The 12,568-nt window shown below is 35.9% G+C and overlaps 1 protein-coding gene across 1 annotated transcript; it reads left to right on the top strand.

The window, feature by feature from the left end:
- Positions 1–399: 399 nt before the first annotated feature.
- LOC125818696 (kinesin-like protein KIN-14L) lies at positions 400–10,357 on the top strand. The gene is made up of 19 exons (XM_049498207.1): positions 400–508; positions 924–1,081; positions 1,164–1,310; positions 1,657–1,912; positions 2,217–2,308; positions 2,393–2,464; positions 3,276–3,368; positions 3,807–3,881; positions 5,505–5,586; positions 5,686–5,781; positions 6,264–6,437; positions 6,536–6,642; positions 6,721–6,899; positions 7,005–7,169; positions 7,279–7,529; positions 7,715–7,878; positions 8,219–9,486; positions 9,613–9,785; positions 10,093–10,357. The coding sequence occupies exons 1-19, from the start codon at positions 442–444 to the stop codon at positions 10,158–10,160; spliced, it is 3,687 nt and encodes a 1,228-aa protein (XP_049354164.1). The 5' UTR covers positions 400–441; the 3' UTR covers positions 10,161–10,357.
- Positions 10,358–12,568: the final 2,211 nt, after the last annotated feature.

Raw genomic sequence — 12,568 nt, 5'->3', positions numbered from 1 at the left:
GAATAATGTTAAAGGTGTAATCTTTTTTTGAACTATGGGGATTTGTGTTAGGATTGATACATTTCTCTGTTGCAAATGAATATTACTGTTTGATTGTTATGAAGAGAAGGTTAATTTGTGATTTGAAGGGTTTTAGGATACATGTCTTAATGTAAAAATGTAGAGTTCTCTTACAATTTCATAAGGGGTTTGTAAAGTTCAAGTTTTTTGAACTGTTTCATTATTTTGATGATTTTTAAGAGATTCTTAGGGTTTATGTTCATTTGGGATTAAAGGGTTTTAGGATTGATTACATTTTTATGAGTATAAATGCTTTCTTGAAATGTGTTCGATTTACTATCAATTGAAGTGTTTTACATTTAAGGGGTTTGAAAGATATGTTCTATTTTAACATTTTGTATCTTTTTCTTTGGAGGACAGAGTTAAAAGATTAGATTTTTAATGGAGACTCAAACAAGAGGAAGGGGACATGAATACAATTTGGCTTGGAGGAAAGCTGAAGAAGCAGGTTTAGCATTCTTCCTTTTATTATTTTCAGTATAAGTATTTGTTAATTGTTTGATTGAAGTAGTATTGATGTGGGGATAGAAATTTAAGTTTGTGTGGCCTGGATTTTAGAAAGTGCAGCTTATTTATACATATTAAGTGGATATTTAAACACAAATACAAAGTTTGAGCCAAAGCTAAAGGGGGCGAAAAGCTCTAGCTCCTCCGCTGATAGGGTGGCCAATCAGGAGGCGTTAGTTTTTTGTTTTGTGTATTATTTTCCCCTTTTCCTCTCTACCTCTAAGGTAGGGGTAAGGTCTGTGTACACTCTACCCTCCCAAAACCTCACTTTGTGGGATTATACTGGGTATGTTGTAGTATTATTTTTCCCTTTTGGAATGAATGTGATTCATGTTGGATTTTTATTGTATTTGTAGCTTTGAGGCGATATCAAGCAACCCACTGGTTGGAATGTTTCGTCGGACCATTAGGTATATCAAGCCAGCCTTCCGAGAGAGAGTTTGTTTCTTGCTTGAGAAGTGGCTTGGTACTTTGCAATTTAATTAACAAAGTTCAAACAGGATCAGTTCCAAAGGTACAACACTCTCTAGTATGCCCAAAGCCGCTCTTTATATACAACATTCATTTTTCATTTGTTGTTGTTTTTATGTTATTAGGTTGTAGAAGACCACACACCTTCACAGTCAATCATGTGGGATTCTCAGCCCTTGCCAGCATATCAATATTTTGAGAACATTCGGAACTTTTTGGTAGCTGTGGAAGATTTAAAGCTACCAGCATTTGAGGCGTCTGTTTTTGAAAGGGTAAAATTATACTCCCTCTGTTTCAATTTTTTTTTCTGCTTTTGACTTAGCAAGGAGTTTAAGAAATTAAAGAAGACTTCTGAATCTTGTCGTCTTAAATTAAAGATATGTAGAATGAACCAAAATGTCCAGCAACCTAGCCGTCTTAAACATGCTGCGGGGAAAGTTATAACTAAAGAATTGCCAAAAAAGGAAAAAAGCACTCTTTTTTAAATGGACTAAAAAGGAAAGTAACACAAACAAATTGAACCAGAGGGAGTAGCTAATTTTGACTTGTTTTAAGTTTTATAATCTATGAAGGCTGGAAAGAGATGCTAACCTCTCAATTCATTCTGTGCATTCTTAGGATAACATAGAGGCAGGTTCATCAACTAAGGTTGTGGATTGCATTTTGGAACTTAAAGCATACCATGAGTGGAAGCAAATGACTGGAGGTGTTGGATGTTATAAGCCTCTAAGGTCTCCTCTCTTGACTCCTTCTAGGGGAAGGATTCAAGCACAAACTCATGTGACAATCAATTCTGATAGTCGCAGGCGATTGGAAATGTCTGCTAGCTTTCCAAAACAATCACCATCAGAGGATGAAATTCAGAAACTTGAAGGTAAAGTTGAAGTTCTTTAGCTTCTTTGCATTCTTTTACGTTTGCATGCAATTAAAAGAATGTTCTCATGCTAAAGAAAGTACTGCATATTTAATAGTTGAAACAAAGTCGCAACTTCTGTTGAGAACATACTCAATATCATAAGATTTAGTTTTGAAAAACTAGTAATGTTTTAGGTGAGTTATTGATCTCGACATGATTTATAATGATGAACAAACTTGTATTCTATTCTTATTTCGGAGTCAGTTTCTACTTTCCGTTGACTAATTCATGTTTGTTCTGGTTTCTTAAACTGGATTTTTAGGCATAATTGTCAAGGCTCTAGCTGAAAGAATGGTCGACATGAAGGAAAACATTGGCAATAACTTTTTTGCTTCTTTTCGGAATGGGAATACGGTATGTATGCTTCTGACTGTTTGTGGCTTTTCTTAGAGTCAATGATCGCTGGTTCATTTCAAGATTTTTTTTTCTCCAAAACAGAACCAAGTTGAAATGTTCAGTAGGATCTTCTCTAGCTGCTTCAAGGAACAACTTCAAAACAAGTCCCCTAAGGTAATTGGATTACTCTTGACATGAGAATTTGCCTTGTTTCCATTTCATATCTTCAAAAAGAAATTTTCAATCTATGTCATCTCCATCCTCCACATGCAGCTAAAGAGAATATGTACCTGTTGGACAAGTAAGATAAAAAATGATGAATTTCCGTTGATAGACTCATTCTTCTTGAACTATATTTTTAGTTAGAATGCATATTTGCATAACATCTCTTAATATGCCATCTCTTTCAGTTTTTTGGTCTTTAGAGATGATGAGGAAGAAAAAAAAAAGGACCTCATGAGCTTGATGATCTATTTCTTTCTCAAAAAGAGATATTGATGATTTATTAGTTCCATTTCTTAACGAGGTTGTTCATTTGATTATTGCATTCAAACATATGCTAGTAACTCATGTATGAACTTGAAACAGTAGCCTCCTGTTTTCCATGAGAATCCCTCCTACATATTGGCTCAGCAGCATCTATAACTTCATATTTTGAAAGTAAACCTTTAAGAGAAGGGCTACATTATAGTGAAGCTTAGCTACAAAAGATGCATGCAACCTAGGTGAAATATTACTTGGAATAATTGTAAGTTATTGTTACTCTGCTAAGGTAGTGGTGAGGTCTATTGGAAAGCCTCTATACCCTAAAAAGGTAGTGTAAGGTCTACATACATCCTACACTCACCAGACCTCACTCGCAGGATTACACCAGGTTTGTTGTTGGTGTTGCTAAATTGATCAGTAAACTAATGTCAAATCTGGATATTATTTCCCGACTGTCCTTTAAATATGATTCATATAGCTTGTAATCCTCCTCATGCAGTTGAACTCAGATCCTTTAAAAGAGATAAGTTGCTCAGAAGACAACTCCAAATGCATACCCCTCCAAGATTTATCTAATCTTAGAAACCGAAAGGTAAGCTTGGTCACCTGTTAAGCATTTTTCCCCATTTGTGAACCTTGAAGCATTCAATTTGTCCATCTTGCCATTATGAAAGTAGTTGTTAAGAATCTGAGTCTTTTACTTTTGAGTTGATGAGAAATATCTATAAAGTCATGGGAACTATATGGAAAGGAATTTGTCTATTTGGCTATTATCAAACTATCTACATGTTTATTTTTTAAAAAGATTTCAGTATTGTAGTAGCTGGAGACTATTTGGAAAGATCAAAAGTCAATCTGAGTGTAGTGTTATATATACTGCTTGAGTCTAATTAGAATCCTCAATCTCCATTAGTCCAAAGGCCAAATGAATAGGACATTGCACACAGAACTTAAGTGTGTATATCAAATATAATGTCCATCATAGCGTCGTGCTTCAGCATCATGGTGATCGGTAAGTTCTGGTTTGCAGTGTTGCAGAGCTTGCATAAAGAAGGGCAAATGCAACCACTGGACTGTAGTTACAATTCAAGAAAAGGAACTTTCGGTAAGTCTTTCTTGAACTAGATTATAATTTACTATTTACTTACCTTCAGGGCTTTCTATTTGAAATTTGTCCTTGTATGTCATTTGGGTGAATTTTGTCCTCAAGTATCAACAGCCATACATGTTTCTTGCTGATCCACAGAAAAGAGTTGATCTGTTAACTGAGCACAAAACATGTTGAGCATTTCACGTTGCTTAATGTGCACTTAGTTGTACTTGTCTTTATCAAGGCTCTAAGTAATACGTTTCCTTGCTAATGAAAGTCTCCTGAAGAGGCGAGACTAAACAATTGATATATCACATACATATTTGTATTTTTTTTCTCAATTTGCACCTTTTTTTCATCAAAACCCACACTTTTGCGCTTATTTCTTTTGATAACATTGATCCTAGTCCTTAAGAACTACTGATTTCTTGACAAATAACCTGATTTCCTTTTGCCTCATTTGCTTTATCTCTTTCTATTTTGCTGTCATTTTATTCTTGCAATCTTGCTTCATTAACATATTTTGAGCTGGGGTCTATCAGAAATAACCTCTCTACCCACGAAGGTAGGGTAAGGTCTGTGTACATCCTACTTTCCCCAGACCCCACTTGTAGGATTATATTGGGTATGTTGTTGCTGTTGTAATGATCTCTGGACAAGTAAAAAGGTTCTGGATGGTATAAGAGATGAAGAAAACCTCGGCATCAATAGAAGGCCTTATGTGCTTCATGGTCCCCAAAATCTTACTTCAGTTGGTAAAAAATGCCGCGCCGCATGCACTTTTTGCGCTACCATAGGTAGCTAGATGATCTAAATAGAACAGTATGGTCTACTGCAGTAGAGATGAATACGTTGCTAATGACGGTGAACCATAACGTTGTCGAATCTATTGAAAAGTGTAAGAATATTAAGTTGTAGCTTGGTTGTCTAAGTATTTATTTTAAAAAATCAAGAATATGTATTTCATTCATAAACATGGCCAAATTGACAATATACAAGGGTAAACCAACAAGAAAGGAATCTACAAAATATGATTCTGTTCAAACTCTGCCCAATCATCTATACAACAAGGAACTTTCTGTTTACGTCAAAAGAAAATAAGGGAGCAGAGACTACTCCTCAACTGAGAGAAACTCGACTCTACACCTTCAAAAGCTCTCGTATTTCTCTCTCTCCAAACTAGCCACATTCCAAGTCCTTCGTCTTCCACCTGAACATCAAATCTTTTACAGTTTTTGGTATTACCCATCAAGTGCTGATGAACCACCTAAGCAAATCCCACCATAACCTCATGGTTGTCCCACAAAATGAAGTAGAAGATGATCCACGTCCTTTGCCCACCTTCTTTCCCATGTAACACCAGCTGACGCATACAACCTCCATTTTCTAAGATTTTCCGCTGTCAACATCATCCCTCTAAGTATGTGAATTACATGTTAAGATATTTCATTTCTATTCCTGTTTTTGACTTTTAGACTTTTAGTGACTGTTAATCATGAGTGGTCTGCAAGTGCATTAGTTGTAATGCTTTGATTTGCAGAACACCCTTTCCAGTTCAATATATGTTTTTTTGGGCTAAATATTTTCTTGATTTGATATAGATCACTGTCTTGGATGACTAATACTTTAAGCTCACAGAATCTTAAGGTGCTGTTATCAAGTACAAAGAAAGAGTTCGAAAATCTGCAGTCTCAGCTACAAAGTGATCTGAAGCAACTTGGTAGGCTTTTTCTGTAAACAAACCTTTCTATATATCTTTATCGACTATCATTTCTATAATTTGAAAGCTAAGTTGAAATTTGAATTATCCTGATTTCAGGAGACCAAGTACTGGATATGTCTAATGCTGCTCTTGGATATCATAAGGTTATGAAAGAAAACAGATCCTTGCATAACATGGTTCAAGATCTAAAAGGTATCAACAAGGATTACATCGACAAACATAACAATGTGAAAGGCTTTGGGATCGGAGGCAATAGAAAATCAGTTCCAAAATAACAGAAAATCAAGATAAATGGCTTAATCTCTTTTTATCTCTCTCTTTCCATTGTTTTATGATTGGAGGAAACATAAAACATGGTTCAAGATCTGAAAGGTATCAACAAGGATTACATCGACAAATATAACAATGTGAAAGGCTTTGGGATTGGAGGCAATAGAAAATCAGTTCCAAAATAACAGAAAATCAAGATAAATGGCTTAATCCATTGTTTTATGATTGGAGGAAACAGAAAATGATAAATCACAGAGTCGAAAATGACGGAAAAAGGATGTATATAAAAGAACATCAACTAAAAGTAAAATGCTGAGTTACTCTACCCCCATTGAAGAACCTATTGGAATAAAGTTTTGCTCCACAAAAGCTCTCTAATCCTGTTGTGTTAATTTATTCTTCAGGGAATATTAGAGTTTACTGCAGAATAAGGCCTGCCTTCAATGCAGAAGCCAAAACTGCCATAGATTTCATTGGAGAAGATGGTTCTTTGGTTGTAATTGACCCACTAAAATCCTGGAAAGAAGGGAGGAAAATTTTCCAGTTCAACCGTGTTTTTGGTCCAAGTGCCGCTCAGGGTAAGGATACCGTGTGTTACATTGTACAGCTGAAGATACAACTTCCATATTTTTATAAAGGTTGTTGTTTTATCGTGTAACATTGCTTAATTTTGCAGAAGATGTATTTCGAGACACTAAACCACTTGTAAGATCAGTGATGGATGGTTACAATGTATGCATTTTTGCTTATGGTCAAACTGGATCTGGGAAAACATATACCATGGTAAGAGCTTTGCATACGCGAAAAATAATTCCTTACTTGCATGCAGAAGCTTCATATCGAATATTTCTCTCTTGGCAGTCTGGCCCTGGAGGTGGATCAATAAAAGAGTTCGGAATTAATCAATTGGCTCTGAATGATCTATTCATACTATCTGATGAAAGGAAGGACATCATGAGCTATAAGATCCATGTTCAAATGGTCGAGATATACAATGAACAAATTCATGATCTTCTGGCAGACGATTCGTTGCTTACTAAATATCCTTTCACTGAATTATTCCTTAGTTTACACCAGATTTCATGAGTTCATTTGAGATACTTCAAGGCAGAAAGTGATATAATTGCACCCTTAACTGTTCATACATTAGAGATTAGAAGCTGCATGAGTGGCAATGGTCTACCTCTGCCTGATGCTAGCATGCATCCTGTGAATTGCGCTACAGATGTTATAGAACTGATGAAACTTGGTGACTTGAACCGCGCTGTTGGCTGTACTGCCATGAACAACCGTAGTAGCCGTTCACACAGGTGAGACTGAACAGTATTTAAGTTATCTCTACTCAATTTCCATTCAGACCAACTTAACAGAGTTATTAAAATTGTCGAGTGTACTTATGTTCACTTAAAATACATGCAGTGTGCTGACTGTACACGTGCATGGTGAAGATACATCTGGAAACATAATCCACAGTTGCCTCCATTTGGTGGATCTTGCTGGTAGTGAACGAGTTGACAAGTCAGAAGTTACTGGAGACAGCCTCAAAGAGGCACAACATATTAATAAATCTCTCTCTTGCTTGGGCGATGTGATCACAGCATTAGCACAGAAGAATTCCCACATCCCTTATAGAAACAGCAAACTCACATTACTCTTGCAGAACTCTTTAGGTTTGTGCAATTAGCTCAAGATTTCGCTCCTCATAGCAACTTATTTGACAGATCTAGACGATTATTGAGCTAAATAGAAACTTAGGCTTTGAAATATTTTGGAGGAGTTTCTTTTTTAACTCAAGTGACTTCTGCAGTTACAAGTATTTATAGTTTGCTAATGCTTTTTTTTTGGTGTATTTCAGGTGGACATGCGAAAACTTTAATGTTTGCTCATGTCAGTCCTGAAGGGGATTCATTTGGAGAAACAATTAGTACTCTGAAGTTTGCACAGAGGGTTTCGAGTGTGGAACTTGGTGCAGCTCGTTTAAATAAAGAGAGCATCGAAGTTTTAGAGCTCAAGGCAGAGGTAAAATACAATCATTTTATGATACTATATGGTTATATAAGTATAACAGTGTGGCTTAAATGTTGGTTACAAGACAACATCATACCCAGTGTAATCCCACAGGTGGGATTTGGGGAGGGTAGAGTGGCTTAAATGTTGGTTACAAGATAGAGAAGGCTGTATTTTTGTGCTTCGGTTGTCGCATTATTGCGTTGTCAATACTGTTCTTTCTTCTGTATGTTGTGTACTTCTCTCCATTTTGCTTTATTTCGTTGTTGTTACTGCATTCATTTTTGTAGTTGGTTACAAGACAGGACAAAGAAAACTTTCTTGGGCTTATAATGTTGGATAATGATTGTAGATTGAGACCCTAAAAAGGGCATTGGCTAACAAGGAAGCACTAACTCCTCAAATTAACAAAACAAAGGAAGCAGCAAGGACACCTTTCCAGAAGCCAAAACCAATAGGTGAGAGATCCACTCCACGAGCTCGAAGATTAAGCATCGAGAATTGCACCACCACCGTGAGGACAGAAAAGGCAAACCTTGATGATGAAAAGGGATCCAAAACTCCAGCTGTGAAAACTCGTTCGAGAAGATTAAGTTTAGAAGGGCCAAGATTAGCCAGCAAGAATCTCGAACATATTAAATTATCAGAACTCACTAGCAAGCGCGACCAGCAAGAAGTTGTGTGCTTACAGCAATCTACTGAGCTTCAGGAGGGAGATGATGTCACAAAATTGTATGATCAAGCCGGTAATGATAGTTGCCTGAAGGCTCCTCTGAGTCCACCTTTTGCTTTTAGAAGTCAGGATGCTCTACAAAGTCCAGCTTCTGGTCTCAAATACCAGCAGGCTCCTCGGAGTCCAACTTTTGGTTTTAAAATCCAGCAAGCTCCCCAGGGTCCAACTTCTGGTTTCAAAAGCCAGCAGCCACCTCGAAGTCCAACTTCTTCCTATAAAAGTCAGCAGGCTTCTCGGAGTCCAACTTCTGGTTTCAAAAGCCTGCAGGCTCCTCGGAGTCCAACTCCTACCTATAAAAGTCAGCAGCCGCCTCGGAGTCCAACTTCTGGATTCAAAAGCCAACAGGCACCTCTGAGTCCAACTCCTGGTTTCAAAAGCCAGCAGGCTCCTCGGAGTCCAACTCCTACCTATAAAAGTCAACAGCCTCCTCGGAGTCCAACTTCTGGTTTCAAAAGCCAGCAGGCACCTCTGAGTCCAACTTCTGGTTTCAAAAGCCAGCAGGCTCCTCGGAGTCCAACTCCTACTTATAAAAGTCAGCAGCCTCCTCGGAGTCCAACTTCTGGTTTCAAAAGCCAGCAGGCACCTCTAAGTCCAACTTCTGTTTTTAAGAGCTGCAATGCACCTAGGAGTCCGACAAGTGCTGCCATTAAAAGCCAGGGTGTGAAATTAACAGATAACAGAACAAGGATTCCTTCTCTTCAACTACCCAAAACACCTGAGCCACTGATAACTTCTATAAATGAGAACAAGGAAGCAATGCAAAGTGAGCGTACAATTTCATCTGAAGTCCAGACGCCTACTTTGATTAGCCGTACTCATGGAAAAGGATCTCAAATACGAAGATCACTTCGGACTATTGGGAAGCTGATTAATGGATCTGAAAGAAAGTAAGTGATTCATTGTCTGATGACATTTCAGTTGGTTTTCTTGTGTATTCAATTAATCCATATATATAGATGAACTCAATTAATCTAATGCAGAATTGTGTTTTATTTACTTGTGAAAACTTACAGGAACCAACAGAAAAAGAGTGAAGCAGCCCCACTACCTTTGAATTGCCTAAATGAGGAGACGTCATCAATGACATCTAATGCAAGGACACTGCGAAGACAATCCCTAACTGGCATTCCACCACCAATCATGTCGAGGAGATCTTCACTTGGAGGAGGGAGCTTGCCTGATTCTTGTAAGTAAAAGAGATAATGGTCAAAAATACACCTGAAGTATCACGTTTTTTGCATGTTTCCTGCCATGAACTATCACTAACTATTTATCAAAAAACCATACCTCAACTATTAGTTGTTCCCTTTTCTTACTTGAACGATGGTGTGTTTCTGTAAATAGTTGGTGATAGTTCAAGTAGAATAAAATGAACACATGATAGTTCAGGTGTGTTTTTCATCATTAACTTCAAGTAAAATGAATGTTAAATTTCAGTTAAAAACCAATACTGATCAAATGTAGCATTTACAGAATCGTCGTTCATTTTACAGGTGCAAATGAAAGTAGAAATTGCAAAACTCCTGGAGCTTCAGCTAAGTTAACAAAGAGGTGGCTATGAGGAACAATACTAAGTAGTTAACATCAGGGAGCTGACAGTAGGCATCAACAAATACTGACTACTTGACATCGAGTTAGACACGTTTATGCTGCAGATACTCACTGCAATTTTAGACGTCGCAATGCTGTTAACATCAACATTTCTGTACAGATTACTGAGGCAGAAAATAGGAACTGAGGGACTAGAAGGAAATAAAATCTCTGAGGCTAGAAAGAAACCTGATAGATGTTAACATTGTTGTATACCAACCAATAAATACATTTGATGAAAATTCATTTTCAAACTGTTTGGAATGCTTTATTCAAATTGAGGGTCTATCAGAAACAACTTCTCTATATCTACGAGGTGTAGGTAAAATTAGTTAGCTTAAAACATTTCTTATTTTAAAAAGCGTGTAAAAGGGACAACTAATACGCAGAGTGCACCAATATCATCTTAATTTAGGCCATAGCAAAAATTTCGATGGCTATATATTAACGAATAATGTAATGTTGGATTGGTAAAATATATAGATCTATAATACTTGAACTTTACTTTGATAGCTCAATAAAATAGGGTTCTAGTCGGGCTCAAACCTTGGTCACGCAAGTGGGTGATTTGGCTTGTACTAGCAGCTCAAGTGCACTTCTATGTCCTCTATAGGTGTATTGCTAATTATATCCTAATTTATGTCCGCTCTCAAGATAGATAGATATATAAATACACATGATTTTTTTTCAAAGTTGATGAATTTACGTGCATCCCCCATGTGGATCCACCTCTACTAACATGTGACAGAGGGAGGATAACCTTTTCTTTTCTTTTTTTCCTTTAGGGGGAGGATAACCTTAGTAATTACTTAATTTTCTTTTCCAGTTATCTTATTTCTTTAGCATTCAGGTTTTAAAGATTGAAAAAACGTAAAACATTTGTTACAATTTTTTTTCTTTGTTCGATTGTATAGGGTCATGAAACAAGAATCCAAAGTATAATTTTTTTATTTGTGTTTTGTGTGTACAGCCTATGAATATTTTGTAAATATGATCGTTCGAAACATTTTGACTCCATATTTTGTAGGACATCCGTATTTACCTAGTGAATATTATTCATAACTTCTATAGGATCCATGCAACTTTTTTTAGCGCTTAGGGGTCGAGAAATAAGAATTCTGATTTTTTCTCAGTGTTTTAGTGTGCATTATTGCCTTATAGTAAATATGATTGTCCGAAACTTTTTGATTACCAAATTTTTATGACCGTCTATAATTACCTAGTGAATGATATTCATAGCTTCTATACAACCTACACAATTTCCTTTAGCGTTTGGGGTCACGAAACAGTAATTCATGATTTTTTTCAATTTTTCGTGTGTATTAGCATATGGATATTTTGTAAATATGCATGTCTAAACATTTTTACTCTAAATTTTGTTGAACCATCTATAATTACCTAAAGCAATTAGCCCTTCTATAGTACCGCCTCTTTAAACGCGGAATAGCTAAACAATCGAAATAGAAGTCCTATTTTTACCTTTCTCAATTCGATTTCTATGGTGACTCATCAGATTATAGAGTGAAAACTTTAGCAAAGGAATTTAAACAGTTGAATGATATTCATAGTGTCTACAGGATCCTCGCTACTTTTCTTAGCGTTTAGGGATCAGGAAACAGGATTGCAAATTTTTTTCTCAATTTTTTGTGTGTATTAGCTTATGAATATTTTGTAAATATGTCAGTCTAAAACTTAGTCACTCTAAATTTCTGTAATTACCTAGTGAAATGTGAATGATATTCACAGCTTATATAGGATCCACACTATTTTTTTTAGCTATCAAGGTCACGAAATAAGAATTTAAGATTATTTTTTCCAATATTTTGTGTGTATTAACATATGAATATTTCAAAACTTTTAAATTTTGTAGGACTATCTGTAATAACATAGTTAATAATATTCATAACTTCTAAAAGATTCACACCACTTTTATTTTTAGCATTTAGGAGTCACAAAACATGTATTCATGATTATTATTTTTTGTATGTATATTTTAGCCTATGAATATTTTGTAAATATGATTGTCTGGAACAGTTTGACTCCAAGTTTTGTAGGACTATCTGTAATTATCTAGTAAATGATATTCATAGTTTCTAAAGGATCAACACCATTTTTTTTTGGCATTTAGAGGTAACGAAATAAAAATTCAGAACTTTTTTCAATTTTTTGTGTGTATTAATCTATGAATATTTCATAAATATAATTGTCCGGAACTTTTTGTCTACAAATTTAAAAGGACCATCCATAATTACCTAGTGAATAATATTCAGGACTTCTATAGAATTTCCACTATTTTTTTAGCGTTAATAGGTCACAAAATAGGAATTCAGATTATTTTTTTCCCCAATTTTTGTGTACTGTGAATTATTTGTAATATGA

The sequence above is a fragment of the Solanum verrucosum genome, unplaced genomic scaffold (assembly GCF_900185275.1).
Source record: "Solanum verrucosum unplaced genomic scaffold, falcon-dt-bn FXZP01000252.1, whole genome shotgun sequence".
Taxonomy (NCBI): domain Eukaryota; kingdom Viridiplantae; phylum Streptophyta; class Magnoliopsida; order Solanales; family Solanaceae; genus Solanum; species Solanum verrucosum.
The sequence above is the reverse complement of the archived record's forward strand: the minus strand, read 5'-3'. Positions and strand labels throughout refer to the sequence as shown.